The sequence below is a fragment of the Saccopteryx leptura genome, chromosome 2 (genome assembly GCF_036850995.1).
Source record: "Saccopteryx leptura isolate mSacLep1 chromosome 2, mSacLep1_pri_phased_curated, whole genome shotgun sequence".
Classification (NCBI taxonomy): Eukaryota; Metazoa; Chordata; class Mammalia; order Chiroptera; family Emballonuridae; genus Saccopteryx; species Saccopteryx leptura.
In genome coordinates, this window is record NC_089504.1 from 99369671 (window position 1) to 99389317 (window position 19647).

General features: G+C 47.5%; 1 protein-coding gene across 1 annotated transcript in view; it reads left to right on the forward strand.

The window, feature by feature from the left end:
• The first annotated feature begins 465 nt into the window (after window positions 1–465).
• The window catches only part of ROR2 (receptor tyrosine kinase like orphan receptor 2), a 223257-nt gene continuing 204075 nt past the window's right edge, over window positions 466–19647 (forward strand). Inside the window, exon 1 of the mRNA XM_066368409.1 lies at window positions 466–1008. Within this exon, the coding sequence (XP_066224506.1) occupies window positions 921–1008 (88 nt within the window). The 5' untranslated portion in view covers window positions 466–920. The remainder of the gene's footprint in view (window positions 1009–19647) is intronic.

Below are 19647 nucleotides of genomic sequence, written 5' to 3' on the forward strand. Positions count from 1 at the left end.
AACAAATAGTGTTCTGCCTGTAATGGGTAAAATTACACAATTTACCAAAATCTGCGGTGACTTGAGAGAGAGAGAGAGAGAGAGAGAGAGAGAGAGAGGGAGAGAGAATCGCGCTCCCGAGGGCTTCCTCCACTCAGCCCACCCCAGCAGTTTCTGAGCTTTTCGGAGGGACGTGGTGGTCCCTACGGGGCGGCCGCAGCGTGGCCAGGAGGGTCAGGAGAGCGCCGGAGGGACGCGGCCCGTTCTTTTCCGTGAACGTTTCCCTTCTCCAAGCTCTCGCTTCTCTTGTGTCGGTTTCTGGGGCTGGGTGACTCTGATTTGCTCCGGCGGAGGCTGGCGGGGCGCGGTGTCTTCCTGAGTTACTGATTTGTGAGCAGGCCCCTGGGCCCCTCACCCTGAAGGTGGGCGCGGATGGACGCTCTCAAGGCGCCACCTTTGCGGCCTAAAGTCCCGAAGCGCAGGCCTGAGAGCGAGAGCGGGAGGCATATTCCAGGACCCAGAGACGCCCCCGGCCTCGGGCCCCGGCCCCCAGCTTCCCGCGCGCCACGCCCGCCGCAGGCGAGTCCCTCCGGCAGGGGGCGCCTGCCACGGTCTCGCTCTGCCCATCGGGGCGGGTGAGCCGGGGACCCTGCCTCCTGCGCGCCCACGGTCCGCCCCTCGCGTTCGTCCCGGCGGCCGGACGCCTAAGCCCGCGTCCCGGAGTCTCGCTGTCCTCCCGAGCCTGCGTCCGCGACCGCGCCGCGGAGGGAGCTGAGCGGCCCTTACCGGCCGGGAGAGGAGGCGGACCACGCGTTCCTCGAAAGGAACCAGCTTGCGAAGCGCCCGGGAGAAAAGGGCAGCGGACGCGCGGCCGACCCGGGTGGTGGCGCCCGGCCCCCCGCGCCGCGCCGGCCCCACGCCCGGCCCCCACGGCCCGCGGCATGGCCCGGGGCCCGGCGCTGCCGCTGCTGTGCGCCCCGGCCGTCTGGGCGGCCGCCGTGCTCCTGCTCTTCGGACCCCGAATCTCAGGTAGGACCCGTGCGCCGGGGGGCCTGCTGGCTCGAGGCCGTTCCTTTCTCCGCTCCCGGCCCGCGCCCCTCCGTTGGGGCTGCTTCCAATAAAGCGCGCTCGGGGGCTGGCTAAGTGTTTCCAGAGGCCGGCGGGCGCCGCCGCGGGGAGCCCCTGGCCGGGGGTTTCCGAGGTTCGTTAGTGCGAACGCGGTCCGTCGCCGGGTCCTCAGATGTGGTCTGTATTTCATAGGACCTTGACTTGGCCCTCTTACCCGAGGTTACCCCGGCGCCCCTGTCTGCATCGGAGCCCCCGGGGCCCCAAACCCCGCCGCTTGATTGAGCTGGGCTTGGGCTTCCCTTTTGTTGTCCCCTTCCCCTCCCCCATTGCCAGGAGGTGGCCGAAGCGGTGTATCCTGTGCTTGGGGTCCGCGGTCTCTGGGTGGTCTTGGGGCCGTAGAGAGCCTGGCCACCTTCGGGTCTCACCTCGGGATCTGGGATGAGGCGCACGACAAGAGGGACAGATCCGGCTCCCTGGTGGCACTTTTCCTCGAGGGACACCCACTGTCCCCGGGAAGCCCTGCGCGGACTTCTTGTCTTGGGCTCCGCGGCGCGTAGGACCTGCCTGGAGGTTCACAGGTGGCCTGGGGGTACCTGCCTGGGGTACCGGCGGGGGCGGCGCTCGCCCACCCGGTCCAGATGCGTGGGGCACCTGGGCCTGTGCGCCGCGCGACCGGATTCGGGGCATCCTGCCGGGTGGGGGAGGGCGCGGTGCCTCCAGGCCGGAGGTTTGCAGGCTGAGGTTAGACTCTCCTAAAATGTGAGCCTCTCTCTCTTACACATAAGTGGGTTTAAGTGTCGCCCACCCCACAGATTGTGCTCCCCCGCCCCCACATTCCTGCAGGCAGGTGAGAATGAGGGCATCCGCGCGGGAAGGGGCTCAAGCTCTTCCCGCGTCCTGCTGCCACCTGCGCGCTCCAGGGTCCCAACCTCCGACTCAGGAGTGCTGGGCCACCGTTCCTGGGAGCATCTGGGTTTAAGCAGATGCTGATTCCTTGACTTGGGAATGGGGTCTAACGTTGCTGCCCCTTAAAGCATCAACCGCCTAGGGCGGGCGGCTAAATGGTGAGTAAATTGGTACCTTTTAAGTCAGTCCGGGGGACTAGGACAACATCCCTGCGGATTTCTGCTTCCCTCCACCTGCAAGAACCTTTTTTCCTTTAGAGCCAAGGGGCTCATTTGCTGCAATGTTGGCCGGGTGGGTGGGGGGGACAAACTCCGGGCTCCACGTGCGGCTGCGTAGCGTGGGTATGGTGGCCACTTGGGGGTTAGTGTCGGAAGTGCGACAGGGGCGGTTTTAGTTGCATTTTCAGGATGAGGGTGCGGGCGCGGAGCTGGTGGTGGGCTAGGTGGGAAAGGGTAGTGATGCGTTTGTTGCCTACGTCAACATTGTAACGAGAACAGGCAACTGGCTCGCATTCCCGTCGGGGTAGTTAAGCATTGTCGTCGGCATTTCCAGTCGAGTTTAAGAAATCCCTGAGAAACAAAGCAATCCTGTGTCGTTTTCGTTAAATTTTGAACCCTGTGTGGAGGTGATTTTATTTTTCCAGTAAAATAACAGTAATCTTTTCAGGGGAAGGAGCAGGGAAGCTGTTTATAATTCTCTCCCTTCTGGAATTAGCTGAAAATTCAAAGAATATGATTACATTCAAAATATGAATCGGTTTTACAATTTCAGGACACTCGGTGTTTGGCATCTTTTCTGTGGTGACGAGGAATCTCTGTAATTTGAGCGTGTTTTATACACAATATGTAAATTACTGTGTAAAAGCACAAAGGTTATTTTAAAAGGATCTATAAGTTCCTCTCCCTTTCTATACGAGGCTGTTCCCTAAGGAGACAAGTGCCCTGCCTGCTTAGGTAGGACAGACTGGGAATGGGGGCCAGGGGGCCAGTCTCCCCTCATTTTGACAGTGCAGTGTTTACTTCTGGCCGGGATCCCTGGAGTGATGGTTGTAATAAATATAGCGATTCATTTGGAAGTAAACGAAAACATCTTGCATAAGAAGACTTTGTGGAAAAATAAAAGTTTTTATGTATGTAGGAAGGCAACATGTTTTTCTTATTATGAGTGTGTACTAAGCAAAGAAGCAGCACACATTGGAAATGTTTCAGTATTTAAGAGTGAGAGCGAGTTTAACCCTCGCGTCTACTTGATAAAGAATGCCATCCTGAGGCTCTGAACCCTATTGACCTTGTGTGATATCCGGTGTTAGGCTATATACCACTGAGCCCTGGTGACTACTGCGGGGGTTTACTAGTCCGTGAGGCTGAACGTCGTATTAGTACAGTGCATCACTGTTAAAACACTGCCACGAATTCTGCTTAATATTTTGCATGCGAAAAAGCAACATCAGTTCCAAAGTGTTGTTTACCAGGGATACTTTTTGGTGACAGTAATCTGTGGCTTTAGGAGGCAATGTGAAGTTGAACTTCTCTATTTTTATTGGTAAACCTTCTTCCTATTGTTTGGTCAAAGTACAGCTGTAACTGGTACTGGTATGTTATTGTTTGTTAGGGTGTGACTTGCCTTGGTTTTTACCCTCAGAGACATTTAAACCTGGCCGAGTCAGAATTTTACCATGCCCTTTGCCCCCCACCCCAAATCTTTTCCCTGAGATCAATGGGATGGAAATGCAGGAGTAGGGGAACAGCCTGTTTGACAAGTAGGGAAGATTAATCCTTTACAGGGGGATTTCTAAAGCCAGGTTTCAGCTGGAGAAGTGGCGCTCCTTTAAAATGCATTCCTTGGGAGGCCAGGATGTGGAAAATTATCATTATCATTGGAATGGAACTGGGTGTGAAAGGCTGGGCCTCCCCGATCTGCAGAGCCCCCACCAGCCTGATTAAGTACAGGAAATTTGTCTGCTCTAATGCTGTGCCCTGGGAGAGCTCTAATTATACTAATTCCCAGTTCTACTCAGGGAAAAGAAAGTGGGCTGCTAAGTGTTCCCCCTACCCAAGGTTTATAACCATCTTCTCATGCCAGAGGCCTTTTGGTTGGTTATCTGGTCCATTTACTGGGAACCTGGAGGGGGACCTGTGCCCCAGCCCCAATCCTGAGGTCACCACCTGGAGATGGGCTGGACTGCAAAGTTTGGGGATTACCCTGCTGTGCCCCATGGGGAGGTAGGGGGTGTCGTTGCAGGCTGTGAGTCTTACTGGTAAAGAAAGTTGTCATTAAGATACTTCCTTGTTGGGGACCCTGCGGTGACCTCCATGTGGACCCCATGAATATCATACATGAAAGATTTCAAAGTAGGGGTTGCAGTTTACGCTTTGCAGAGGACACATTCACTGCTGGTCAAGTCCCATTTTGTGTGGCCAGTAAAAATTTCATGAAAGGACCATTGGGCTGAAAGGACCAATTCTGGAAACATCACTTCTCAGTGACCCTTTGGGCTCTCTAGTTCTGTGCTGTTGGACTGTGGCACTGTAACAGAAGTGTTAGTTCAGGGGGCAGTGAGCGCTTCTTGAGTTTTGAAGTAAAGATCTAAGCAAAACAAGGAGCTCGGCCCATTAATTATGGCTGCACAGGTTGGGTTTGTACCGCCTCCTCCTCCTAGTGCAATGTATTTGGTTTGGTCGAGGAGTTTGCCAAATTGGAAATAAGGGTGGGATGGCTCTGCTGAATGTGCAGTTGTCATAAAATATGTCTGGATGTGATCTGCTTAAACTCATATTTTAGCAGAGTGGCCAAGGAATGGTTTAACAATGTTGGAAGTTTTCAGAAAGCTTTTCAAAAAGAGATTAATTGTATTGGTGTGTTAGCATCATTGTTGGGATTTCTGACCTTTTCTCCTTTTTTTCTTTCTTGCTTTCTTTTTTGTAAGTTTTATCTCTGAAAAAACCAAAAAATTTCAAAGCCAAAGGGAAGGAAATAATTACAGAAAAATTTAGCCTAATTAGAATAAGTGGCTTAAGTTCCAGTGGGAGGTGGTATGTGTATGTCTCTAATTGTCATTGGAATGAGCTTCAGTAAGCACCCTGTCACTTTTGAGATGTTATCTGTGGAGAATGTAGCTGCTTCTTCAAGTCCCCTGGGAGTGGGGGAGGGTTTTCCCTAACTCTCAAATGCCTCTACATAATGGTTTCCACACCCTGTCCTCCTGGAGGGTCAATTAACCAACAAAGAACATATAGCTGTTTAGAGTAAAGTTGATTTTTTTAAGAGAGAAAGAAAGGGGGTCAGGGGACACACACACACACACACACACACACACACACACACACACACACACACCAATCTGTTCCTGTATGTGCCCTGACCGGGAAACAGCCGGCAACCTCTGTGCATTGGGACAACGCCAACTGAACTATCCGGCCAGGGCCCAGAGCAGTTTAGAAAAGTGGAAAATTAAGCACTACAGTAATTCTATAGGAAGAGACGGTGATGAGGTGCGTTCTTGTCTTAAAGTAGTGTGAGAGGTGGACGGGGAAAAGGAGTGGAGGGACTGGCTGGTTGTGCATCGCCTTTTAATTAATTAATTATTTTTTTGCAAAGAGAAACTCAGAAAGGAGAAATCAAGGAGTAACATAGGTTACTCAGATCTTTATTATAATATATGCATAAAATAGACCCTTTTAACCATTTCTAATTGCACAACTCAGTGACATTAAATATATCCACAGTGTCTGCCACCATCACTACCCTCCACCTCCACAACTTTTTTCTTCTCCCCAAAGGGAAACTCTGTCCCCATTACACATGAATTCTCAGTGCCTCTCCCCCAGCCCCTAGCACCCTCCCCTCTTCTCCTTTCTGTTTGTGTGAGCTTGAGCACTCTGGGTACCTCATATAAGTGGAATCACACTGTATTTGTCCTTTTTAAAAAATTTTTTTTACTTATTTATGCATTTTAGAGAGGAGAGAGAGAGAGGAGAGAGAGAGAGAGAGAAAGAGAGAAATGGGGGAGGACTAGGAAGCTTCAACTCCCATATGTGCCTTGACCAGACAAGTACAGGGTTTTGAACCAGCGACCTCAGTGTTCCAGGTCGATGCCTTTATCCACTGCGCCAGCACAGGTCAGACCACACTGTATTTGTTCTTTCATGCCTGGCTTCTCTCACTTAGCATAGTGTTCTCAAGATTCATCCATGCCATAGCATGTCAGTACTTAATTTTTGTAAGGCCAAATAATATTCCATTGTGTACACACACACACACACACACACACACACACACACACGCTAGCACGCACACACGTACCATATATATAGCACATTTTGTTTTTCCACCTATTAGCAGACATTTGGGTTGTTTCCAAGGTGTCTGAGTCCTGCTTTCAATTCTTTTGGATGTATTCAATTCATAGAAGTGGAATTGCTGAGTTATATGGTAGTTCTATTTTTAATTTCTTAAGGAATCACCAGACTGCCAACACTTGTGATTTTCTATTTTAGTGGTAATAGTCATAATGAGTGTGAAGTAGTATCTTTTAGTGATTGATGTTGAGTATCTTTTCATGTCATCTGTATATACTATTTAATGGCCAATTGAGTGTGTGTATATATGAGACAGACTCCTGCATGTGCCCTGATCGGGATCCACCTGGCAAACCCCGTCTGGGGCTGATGCTGGAATCAGCGGAGCTATCCTCAGCGCCCAGGGTGTACACTTAAACCAATTGAGCCTCTGGTTGCGGAAGGGGAAGAGGAAGAGAAGGGAGAGAGGGAAGGGAAGAGAATCAAATGGTGGTTTCTATTGTGTGCCCTGATGGGATTGAATGCAGAATGTCCACATGCTGGCCGGCACTCTGTCCACTGAGCCTACCAGTCAGAGCCCTTTGCCCATTTTTAAATCAGATTTTTTTGAATGAGTTATAAGACATATATATTCTGGATATTAACTCTTTATCAGACATGATTTACACATATTTTCTCCCATCCTATGGGGTTGATAATGCCCTTTGATGCAAATGCAAAATTTTAAATTTTAATGAATCCAATTAATCTGTTTTCTTGTTTTATCTGTGCTTTTGGTGTCATCCAAGAAATAATTACTGAGTCCAAAGTCATGAAGTTTTCCCCAGGTCTTCTTCTAAAAGTTTTGTAGTTTTGGCTCTTGTGTTTAGTTCCTTAATGCATTTCGAGTTAATTTTGTACATGGTCTTAGGTAAGGGTTCAGCTTTATTCTTTTGCATGTGGGGATCCAGTTTACCCAGCACCCTTTGTTGAAAAGACTCTCCTTTCTTCATTGAATGGTTTCGGCACCTTTGTCATTTGCTGCGTATGTAGGTTTTATTCCATTGGTCTGTGTGTCCATCTTTATGCCACTCTTTTTTTTTTTTTTTTTTGGTATTTTTCTGAAGTGAGAAGAGGGGAGGCAGAGAGACAGACTCCTGCATGCGCCCGACCTGGATCCACCTAACATGCCCACCAGGGGGCGATGCTCTGCCCATCTGGGCCATGCTCTGTTGCAACTGGAGCCATTCTAGTGCCTGAGGCGGAGGCCATGGAGCCATCCTCAGAGCCTGGGCCAACTTTGCTCCAATGGAGCCTTGACTGCGGAAGGGGAAGAGAGAGATAGAGAGAAAGGAGATGGGGAAGGGTGGAGAAGTGGATGGGTGCTTCTCCTGTGTGTCCTGGCTGGGAATCAAACCTAGGACTTCCACACACCAGGCTGACGCTGTACCACTGAGCCAACTGGCCAGCCAGGGCCTATGCCACTCTTTTGATAACTGTAGCTTTGCTGTTTGTTTTGAAATCAGAAGTGTGAATCCTCCAACTTGTTCTTTATTTTTTAGGTTGTTTTGGCTATTTGGGAGCCCTTGAAATTCTATATGAATTTTAGAAGGATATTCTGAATCTGCTAAAAATGTCATTGGGATATTGCTAAGGCTTGCACTGAATCTTTAGATGGCTTAGGGTAGTATGGACATCTTAACACATCTGCTAGTCTGCAAACATGGGATAGCTGTCCATTATTTAGATCTTTAATTTATCTGAGCAATATTTTGTAGTTTTTAGTGTACAAGTCTCTCACCCACTTGATTTGATGTGTTCCTGAGTATACAGTATTTTTTCTTTTGATGCTATTGTGAGTTATAACATTTTCTCAATTTTCTTTTTGGATTGTTATTTGTTAATGTGTGGAAATGCAACTGATTTTCGCCAGTTGATTTCGTATAATGCAGGATTTGCTGACTTCATTTATTTAACTCAAAAGAGAATATTTGTGGGTTATATTTAAGATCACGTCCTCTGTTAACAGAGATAATTTCACATCTTTCTTCCCAATTTTGGATGTCTCTTATTTCTTGTTGTATTCTTTGCCTAATTGCTTTGTCTGGAACTTCCAGTGTTTAGTAGAAATGGTGAAAGCAGACATCCTTGTTTTGTTCCTGATCTTAGAGGTAAAGCCTTCTGTGTTTCTCCATTGAGTATCACGTTATCTGTGGGCTTGTCATCTACGGCCTTTATTATATGAGGGTCGTTTCTTTCTATTCTTAGTTTACTCTTATATATATACTTTTTTGTATAGTTTTGACTTTTGGAACATGCATATGTCCTACATATTTAAAAATAAAATGAAGTCGTTAAAGACTGTGGGAAACTAAAACTGAATGCAAACAAGTAAATAAATCCAAATATATTGCAAACGAATCATGTACCTACCCTGATGGGGGAAAAAATCCTACTTCCAGTAAACTGGACCCAGTACTTTGACTGAAGAGCCTCAGTTGGGACTAAAAACAACACACCTAATGACAAATCTTGCCCCGTTAGTAGGTTTGTTTCTTACTGGGGTATGGGTGTAACAATTCTGAAACTGTTCCTTGAATGTGGGATTGTGCAAATGAGAGACGTGATGATAGTGTTGGAGCCAGGGTTTCCCCGTGGAGGCGGGAGACGCAAATACGGAACGAGGGAAAGCGATAAAGAGCCCCGGGGGTCTGGATTGAAATTGGAAAGATTGGTATAACTCATGATTTCATATATTCATATTCACACACATATAAAATAGTATGTTGCCTGACCTGCGGTGGCGCAATGGGTAAAAGCGTTGACCTGGAACACTGAGGTTGCTGGTTCAAAACCCCGGGCTTGCCTGGTCAAGGCACGTATGGGAGTTGATGCTTCCTGCTCCTTCCCCCTTCTCTTTCTCGGCCTCTCTCTCTGTCCCCTCTCTCTAAAATGAATAAAATAGTATGTTAAGATTATAATTAAGAACTTGTGAAATACTTTTTGTACACATAAAAGTTATTTCCTAGCACCTCATTATGAACGAGCATTCTTTGTACCCAGAGCTTGGCTACTAAATACTGTACACAGTAAAGGAGCTAGCACGCCTTGGAGAAATGACCGATGATGGGCTCAGGACCCGAAAAAATACAAGATGAGCCAGGAGCATGCTCTTGTGATAGAATGTAAGTGGTCAAAAATAACGGGAGCATATTCAATATAGAAATGCCAACTTGGGGGAGTTCCAGTGTTTAAGCTTGGACAATTTTTATTATTATTTTTTTTATTATTATTATTATTATTTGTATTTTTCTGAAGCTGGAAACGGGGAGAGACAGTCAGACAGACTCCCGCATGCGCCCGACCAAGATCCACCCGGCACGCCCACCAGGGGCGATGCTCTGCCCACCAGGGGGCGATGCTCTGCCCCTCTGGGGCGTCGCTTTGTTGCGACCAGAGCCACTCTAGTGCCTGGGGCAGAGGCCAAGGAGCCATCCCCAGCGCCCGGGCTATCTTTGCTCCAATGGAGCCTCGGCTGCGGGAGGGGAAGAGAGAGACAGAGAAGAAGGAGAGGGTGAGGGGTGGAGAAGCAGATGGGCGCTTCTCCTGTGTGCCCTGGCTGGGAATCGAACCCGGGACTTCTGCACGCCAGTCCAACGCTCTACCACTGGACAAACCGGCCAGGGCGCAGCTTGGGACAATTTAAGTATCAGATAAATAAGAACAAGCCTGGATTATACGTGGAACAGAATAGAAATTTATGATTCAAAATTGGTAATAAGTAGATAAGTAATTAAATACATGTAATTCATTGTTCAGGGTTGGTGCAACAAAGTACTACTAAGTGGCTGACTTAAAACAATAGGAATTGGTTCTCTCCCAGTTCTGGAGGCTGGGAAGTCCAAAGTCAAGGTGTTAGCAGTGCATTCCCCTCCAGAGCCCTTGAGGGAGAGTCCCTCTTTTGCCTCTTCAGTTCCTGGTGGCTCCTGCCGACCCTGGGCTTGTGGCAGCGTCCCTCCCGTCTCCACTCCTTCCCATGGCTGTCCCCTCTGTGTGTCTCTGTGTGTTCCTTCCAGCTCTTACAAACACAGCAGCTGTTGGAGTGAGGCCCATTTTAAAGTCAGGATAATTTCATCTCCAGATCCCTAATTCATTACTTCTGCAACGACTATTTCCAGATAAGGTAATGTTTGAAGTTCTGGGTGGGTATAAATCTTGGGGGACCTCACCTAACCCATGGCATCACATCAGTAGATGGAAATGAGGGCTATGAAGCACTTTCTTCTTATAGCAAACTGCCAACTAATAAATGTAAAATGGATTGGAAAAATCACATTTGCAACAATAGTTGTACAGATTGATGCGGGCAAGAATCCTCAATGAGCCTGACCTGTGGTGGCGCAGTGGATGAAACATTGACCTTGAACGCTGAGGTCTCCGGTTCGAAACCCTGGGCTTGCCAGGTCAAGGCACATATGAGAGTTGATGCTTCCTGCTCCTCTCCTTCTTTCTCTCTCTCTCCTCTCTAAAATGAATAAATAATATCTTTAAAAAAATCATCAATGAATTCTGAATCTAATTATATGGGGTCATGTTGGATGGGGAGCAGGAAATGTTTATTGCTCACAGAATTTCCCCACAGAGACCTTATTTGCAAGGGCACACTCTGACTGTAGACCAGAGAAACCAGAAATCACCCTAACTGGTTGACCAAGGCTCATACCGCCAGTGTGACAGATGGACACGGTTTTTCTAAGAAGGACATCACTTAGGTTTCATTCCAGCATGGTGGTATGTGTGTGCAGAGCCAGAATCTGATGGTGACACAAACCAGCAAGCCAGGAGGAGGGGCATTTTATGGAACAGCTGGCCGTAGTGAAGGATAAACAGCCGAGGAATGGGCCACCGGACAGGACAGCCACATGCACAGTGAGATTCCAGGTGGACCTGTGTCGGAATGGGGACATGCTGAGGTGTCATCGGAACCTCTGATGAAACTGTGTGCGGACGTGTTACACAAAAGTGTTGTCAAAGTTGAGGCTTCTAAATTTGGATTGTATGGAGGTTCTGTTGGAGCACGTCTTGCTCTAAGGAAGTGTATGCTGGCTGTTCAGGGACAAAAGGCATAATGTCTGCCATCTCCTCTTTGCTGGTTCAGAATAAAAACCCAGTGTGGGCACGGAGAGAGAATGATAAAGTATATGGAGTGAAATGTGAAAAACTAGTGAATTTGGGTGAAGAGTGTGGGGGGAGGTTGTATGCATGAATCTTGCAGTTTTTATGTAAATTTGAAATTATTTAAAAATACAGAACTTGGCCCTGTCTGGTTGGCTCAGTGGTAGAGTGTTGGCCTGGTGTTTGGATGTCCCAGGTTCAATTCCTGGTCATGGCACACAGGAGAAGTGACCATTTGCTTCTTCCCCCTTTCCCTTCCCCCTTCTCTCTTTCACTCTCTCTCACTCTCTGTCACTCTCTCACTCTCTCTTTGTCTTTGCTTCCTGCAGCCATGGCTTGATTGGTTTGAGCAGATTGGCCTAGACGCTGAGGATGGCCAAAAAATAGCTCGGTTGTGAGCATGGCCCCAGGTGGTAAGAGCATTGACCCCACATGGAGGTTGCTGGGTGGATCCCGATCAGGGAACATGTGGGAATCTGTCTCTCCCTCTCCCTTCCTCTCACTTGGAAAAAAAGAAGAAAATAAACGAATAAATAAAGAACTGAAAATGTTCAGTGATACAAGTATATGACTGTAGCCAGTGGAATCAATAATAGAGCTTATCAAGTCCTCTTAGGAAATAAGATTCAAATGGTTACAATCTTATTGGAAGTTGTTTCAGACCTCACGCAGGCACGGGGAGGTGTCTTCGAGGCCGGAGAGTTTTATGGACAGGACTGAATGAAGATCGCCAAGTCTCAGTTTAGTGTCTGAACTAAACTGTCAGAACTTCTAACGTGTTTTCCCTTAGCTTTTCATGATAGGAAACTTCCAACAGGAGTAAAGTTAGATGAGGACTATGAACCCCTTCATGTGTTTTGCCTAGCTGTAACAGTCACCATGTCCTGTTAATTTTGTTTCATGCCCTCTGGCCCACACTTCATGAGTCCTACACAGCCTTATTATTCTTTTTTTTTAACCTGGAAAAACTTTAGCATGAGTGGTAAGAACTGTTTCCCCCATAATCGCAATGCTGTCATCGCAAGCATCACAGACAAACGTTATGTGATTCCAGGCCCTGCTGGGCTTGCCTAGCTCTCTGGGAAATGGCCTTTCATACTGGGTTTGTTCACAGCAGTGGGAACAGGCCAGGTGCACCCATCAACACTGGTTTTTCCATCAAATGGCCTTCAGCCAGACTGGGGGCACCCGCTGGGCCTGTGGCTCTGCATCCCAGCAGGTGGGGGTGCTGCTTCTCTGCCTTCCCAGGGCTGCGGGTGGGGCTGGTCCTCGGTGCAGAAGCCCAGAGACCTTCCCTACCTTGTAAGAGGCGGAGGTGGCAGGCACGGCACAGAGAGGGTCCCATCAGGTTTATGTAATCCAGCCCTTCCTGGTCTCTTCATCTGGACCCCTCTTTCTGGGTGTGCCCTGCAGCCTCTGCCACCCCCGGGAGCAGTGCCCTGCTGCGGCCTGTGTGAAGCGGGCCATTCTCCGCCATGCTCAGGGCCCTGAGCTTGTTAAAACCGAAGGACATAAGGTGGTGTGGGGAGTGTGGCGCTGTGGCCTGCAAGTCACCTCCCTGAGGGCAGTTGGACATTGCCTGTTAAAGGTTACAACGAATTTAGAGACCTGTTGATGCCACCTGAGGGGGATTTCAAAGAGAGGTTGTGGGTGGGGAGAAAATCAGTTTGCAGAAGGGTATGTGCTGCACGTGATTGATCTAAACAACCTCCTCTCATTTCTGTGGAGAGACCTAAAGCAAAATACGGGATGTACTTAAAAGGATGTTGAGTGGAAATATGATTGGAGCTGTCTTTTAAAATATACGGTGTTACAAACTCATGGATAAAGAGAATAAACTGATGGTTGCCAAAGAGGAGGGGGTGGGTAAATGGGTGAAAGAGGGGAAGGAGACTACGAAATATAAACTTTTAGTTATAAAATAAGTCACAAGGACGCAGAGGTCCCCAAACTTTTTACACAGGGGGCCAGTTCACTGTCCTCAGACCGTTGGAGGGCCGCCACATACAGTGCTCCTCTCACTGACCACCAATGAAAGAGGTGCCCCTTCCGGGAGTGCGGTGGGGGGCCGGATAAATGGCCTCAGGGGGCCACATGCGGCCCACGGGCCGTAGTTTGGGGACGCCTGAGTAAGGTATAGGGATTACAGTCAATAATATCATAGTGGCCTGACCTGTGGTGGCACAGTGGATAAAACGTGGACCTGGAATACTGAGGTCAACTGCTTGAAATCCTGGGCTTGCCTGGTCAAGGCACATATGGGAGTTGATGCTTCCTGCTCATTCCCTCTTCGCTTTCTCTCTCTCCTCTCTCTCTAAAAATGAATAAATAAAATCTTAAAAAAAATAATATCATAGTAACTGGGGTGTCAGATGGATACTCGACTTACTGTGGTGATCACTTTGAAAGGATGTAAATGCTGAATCACTGTTATATACCGGAAACTAACACAATATTATATGTCAACTATAATTTAAAAGTTACAAAATGGAAGGTAGAGGAAGATGGTCAAAAGGTACAAACTTCCAGTTATCAGTTAAGTATGAGGGCTACAGAGTACAATATGATGATTGTTGTTTACATTGCTTGTATAGTATAGTTACATAGGGACGTTGTTCAGAGTAACTTCTAAGAGTTTTCATCACAAGGGGAATCTTCTTTTTTGATTTTTCTTTTCATTATTTCTGTGGTAATCATTTCACAATATATGTAACTCAGCCCTGGCCGGCTAGCTCGGTTGGTTAGAGCATCATCCCGAAGTGCAGAGGTTACTGGTTCGATTCCCGGTTGGGGCACATAAAGAAACGGCTCGATGTTCCTGTCTCTCTCTCTCTCCTCTCTCACTGGAATCAATAAATTAAAAAAAAATTAACAATATATGTAATTCAAACCATTATGTGGTACACCTTAAATTTACACAGTGGTATATGTCAATTATGTCCAATAAAACTAGAAAATAATTTTAAAACACTGAAATTACAGTTTCAAGTTTTTATGGCTATAAGATGGAGGTTCATTGTTCTTACTTAATGACTTTCTATGAAGAGACTATTCTATTGATATAGGTTGAATTATGTTTCTCCTTCAAAAAGGATATATTGGAGGCCTAACTCCTAGTAGTTCATTTCAGAATGTGACCTTTTTTGGAAAGATGGTCTTTATTGACCAATCAAGTTGTAGTGAGGTCTTTAGGGTGGGCCCTAATCCAGTATGACTGGTATCCTTCTAAAACGGGGAAATTCAGACACAGACACGCACAGAGAGGATAGATGTGAAGCCACAGGGAGGCCATATGCAAGCCTAGGAGGGAGGTCTCAGGAGAAACCAGCCCTGCCCACATCTTGATCTCTGACATCCAGCCTTCAGAGCAGAGGCATGTTGAGTGTCTGTTGTTTAAGCTGCCCTGGCTGCGGTGCTTTGCTAAGGCAGCCCCAGTTGACTCATATACATGTCGACCCTTATGTGTGTGCTAATCTGGTACTGTTTTCTATTGCTTTTCTTTTTGGAGTATCTGCAAAGGAATTTATGTGATAGAAAGGCCCCACTGCTAACCAATACCCTTTCCTTCTGAGCCCTCTGAACCTTGTTGTGTTGGCTAAGTGGCTTGGCCCAGGGCTGGTTAGTGTTGGGGAGTCAGGCACAGACTCACCAGGCCCAGTACCAGCTCTGTGTGTGCCCATGGTCTGACGTGGGCAAGTGAATCTTTCTGGAGAGTTTGGCATCAGGGGGCAAGTCTTTTTTCCTTCGGGAGAGCTTGTGGGCCAGTGCTTCTCTGGATAGTGCTGCGGCCTGCCCCGGCTGGCCTCCAGGCACATCTGTGCCCACTGGACCCCTGTCCAGGCCTGTATTCCAGGGGTCATTGGTCAGCTACCCACCTCTTCTCTCCACCCTCTTCCAGCTAATTGCCTGGCTCTCAAGAAGGGACTTGAGGCCTTGATGAGTGGCCTCCCAGAGGTCAGAGCAAGTGAGGTGGTCCCTCAGAGGCTCCCTGATGAGCCCCAAGATGCTGGGTGCCCATCCAGGCCCCTACCCAGGCCGTTGTTTCCTTCAGGGAAACTTGGGTAACAAAAAAAAACAAAACAAAACAACCTCAAGGAAAACAGACATCTTTGGAAGCTGGGATTGTGAGGCTGTCAGCCTGTTGATTTATCCTGTCTGGGGCCTTTGAAGTAGGAAGCCTTGAAGGCTGGCCCAGTGGGGAGGCCCTGAGAGTCCTGGGTTGGCTCTCAGGGTCCTGGGTGCACAGGGTCTTGGGGGTCTGGTAAGGGACGGAGCTCTGGAAGTGCATTTTTTTGTTCTTTGGATCAATGGCACTTCTTTCGCTTTTTTTTTTTTTTTTTTTTTTTGACAGAGACCGAGAGAGAGTCAGAGAGAGGGATAGACAGGATCGGAGAGAGATGAGAAGCATTAATCATTAGTTTTTCGTTGCAACACCTTAGTTGTTCATTGATTGCTTTTTCATATGTGCCTTGACCGCGGGCCTTCAGCTGACTAAGTAACTAACCCCTTGCTCGTGCCAGCGACTTTGGGTCCAAGCTGGTGAGCTTTTTGCTCAAACCAGATGAGGCCACCCGTGACCTCGGGGTCTCGAACCAGGGTCTTCCGCATCCCAGTCCGACACTCTACCCACTGCACCACCACCTGGTCAGGCCGCTTCTACCTTGTTACAAAGCACAGGGTAGCCTTTCAGCAGTGGAAAGTTCCCAGGGACAGAATAAAGTCACTCACTTGGCACTGACCCCAAGTTTTCCAATGGGGGCCCCTAGCTAGCCACTCAGGAGCTTTCGTGAAGGCTGTGGGGCAGTGGCACGGGTGCCTAGCAAGCTACTTATGAGGCCACTGGTGTAAGCACCTTTGGGTGGTGGAGAGTGGGGTGTGTGGGGGGTTATGCAGAGGGGAGAGTTAGAAATGGTCATATACATGGGTGTCACTCAGCGTGCACCCTGGTGGCTGACGAGCTTCTGACTGTGGATGTTTGGATCCCAATGAGATGCATGATGCTGAATGTCAGCAGATGGTTGTTGGTGCCAATTCAGTGCCAACAGGAATCCCCAATTTGGGGTGTGGTTAAAAGTAAACTTTATTCAGTGCAAACAGCTCAAATATGAAGCAGCACAGCTGTGGGGCAGCCCTGGAGCCAGGCTCCTCTTTGGAGACATAGCTCTGCTCTGCTCTACCTGCTTGGTGTTTCAGCTCCAGCCAGGGCAACACAACAGTCAGTCTGTTGTGGACAGAAGAAGTGTACTCTCTTAGTCTAAGCGGAGTTTGTATAGACAGAAATCCTGCCCCTGGTCCCTGATTGGTTCATTCGTAGCCAAATGAGGACTTCCAAATCTCGTAATCTTGATTGGTCTAAAAAGCACTGCCCTGATTGGTCAGAATGGAGCTGCTGTGATTGGTTGGTGAAGATGCTGGTGGGGGGGGGGGGTAAAGCTATGCAGCTTTGATTGGGCAAGGAAAGCCTCCACCCTATTGGTTAAAATACAGTTTCAGGAACTCCTTTATAAGGGCTGGCTCCTGTGGCAGGAACAGGGTGCAGGTGAGTACAGGGCGGCAGGCGGTTACAGTGCAGGATTCACCCTGAAGTGTGGTTTGCAAGAGGTCTTGTGTAGAAATGGCTGCTGGGCTCTGTTTAAAAGATTTCAGCTCAGTTAGCCATCAGGAGTTTCTCTAATTGGTATCTTCTTTCTCAGGGTCCAGAGCTACAACCTTCTGATTGTATCAATAATGGTGCAGCACATAGTTGTTTCATAGGTAAGATCCAGCTTTTTTGAGGGATACCATTTTTTCTTTCATTATTTGTAAAATTCAGTATGTCATTATAATTTTATTTTGGAAAAAGGAAAACCCATTGTTTCACAAGGCAAATCCAGACATAATTACCTCTAATTAGTGAGGTGTTTTCAGAGTTCAAATAAGGTTCACTTTTTTTCTTTTTTTGCTATGCTAAAACTGTGGGCCCATTTCTTTCTTTCTTCCTTCCTTTTCTTTCCTTCCCTCCTTCTCTCCTCCCTCCCTCCCTCCCTCCCTTGCTTCCTTCCTCCTCTTCCTCCTCCTCCTTCTGTTTTTAATAATTAAAAGAAACCCAAGATAGTCCAATATTTTTTTTAAGTGTACTAGCCACATATTTCTGTGGGGTCTAGAATCCAGGCTGATAGAAAACAAAACAAATGAAAAGGAAAGCCAAGTGTGGGTATAAGTTGATCTGTTTAGGATTAAATTTTTAAAAATACTCTTTATAAATTGCTTTTTCCCAGCCATAGATTAGGGCCTGCCATGAATTTTGGGTGTGTGTGTTAGGTTGTAGGGTGTGTGTCTTCATGAGTTGAGGGAGCTTTGTCTTGGGCCTAATTATCTTTTTATCATGGCAAGTATTTTTTTTTTAATCACTATGTGAAAACCCCCACAAAACAATACATTATTTTCTCTTTTTTTTGTAGGCAAATAGTTTTAAGAGGCTGCTCCTGGCATTGGGTGTGATCAAAGAGACTTCATTTAGTTTTCTCTGTAATGTTGTAATTTTAATTAAATTTATTTAAAAAAAATTTTTATGTTTGTATTTTTTTTCTGAAGTGAGAAGCAGGGAGGCAGAGAGACAGACTCCCACATGCGCCCAAATAGGATCCACCCGGCATGCCCACCAGGGGGCGATGCTCTGCCCATCTGGGGTGTTGCTCCTTTGCAACTGTGGAGTCATTCCAGCACCTGAGGTGGAGGCCATGGAGCCATCTTCAACGCCCGGGCCAGCTTTGCTCCAGTGGAGCCTTGACTGCGGGAGGAGAAGAGAGAGATAGAGAGGAAGGAGAGGGGGAGGGGTGGAGAAGCAGACGGGCACTTCTGCTGTGTGCCCTGGCCGAGAATTGAACCCGGGACTTCTACATGATGGGCCGATGCTCTACCGCTGAGACAACCGGCCAGGGCCCCGATTTGTTTTTTTAAGTGAAAGGAGGAGAGGCAGAGAGAGAGACTCCTGTATGTGCCCCCATTGGAATCCCCCCAGCATGGGGGCCATGCTGCCCATCTGGGGCCTTGTTCTGTTGCTTGGCAACCGGGCCGATTTTAGTGCCTGAGGCAACTGAGACAGAGGCCACAGAGCCATTCTCAGTACCCAGGGCCAACTTGCTTGAACCAATTGAGCCATGGCTGCAGGAGGAGGCGGGGGGGGGGGTAGAGAAGGAAGGAGAGGGAAGGTGGTGGAGAAGCAGATAGTTGTTTCTCCTGTATGCCCTGACTGGGAATTGAACCCTGGACATCACATCCCAGGCTGATGCTCTACTAATGAGCCAACTGGCTAGGGCCATGTTTTAATTTTTTATCAGGCTAATGCATTTATTACTTGATTCAGTAAAAATCAAGAAAACAAAACAAACCCAGGAAACCCAGTAACATGCAATGGTTTGACTAAAGCAACACTGAGGAGTGTAAAATGAAAAGCACCTCTTACTTCTTTCCTCCCTCTGAGCCGTGCCTCCCTCCAGAGATCCCCAGGTAACCTGGCTGCAGGCTCTATGCTTCATGGGGACATTTTCTAGGCACATATGCTTTTGTCTATAGCTCCTTTATTTGTTTATTTTTTAAAAGTTATAGTAAAAATCACATGACATAAAATTAACCATTTTAAAGCACACAATTCAGTGGCATTTCATAGATTCACAATGTTGTGCAACCAATTCTGTCTATATTCAGAACATTTCATCATTACCCCCTACATTAGCACTCACTCCCCCTCTCCCTCCCCCAGCCTCAACAACCATTAATCTTTCTGTCTCTGGATTTGCCTATTCTGGGAATTTCATGTAAATAGAACCATATATACAGTAAGTGGCTTTTGTATCTGTCTTCTTTCACTGAGCATAATGTTTCCAGGGCTCACCTATGTTATAGCACCCTTATTTTATTTTTAAATACAATGAGATTATATCGTAGTACTGAACTGAGGTTTGCTGTTTCACATAGAATAGTTCCTATACATCTTTCCATATTAGTGCATGCCAGGTACTCCATTTTTTAAATCTTTACTAATGTCTGTCATCTGGATGTATATAAATTATTTCGCTGATCTCCAATGGGTGGATACTTCTGATATATTTTTTTGAGAGAGACAGAGACAGGAAGGGAGGGAGATGAGAAGCACCAACTTGTAGTTGCTTCACTTTACTTGTTCATTGATTGTTTTTCATATGTGCCTTGTCGGAGTGGGGAGCCTCAAGCCGAATCAGTGACCCTTGCTCAAGCCAGCGAC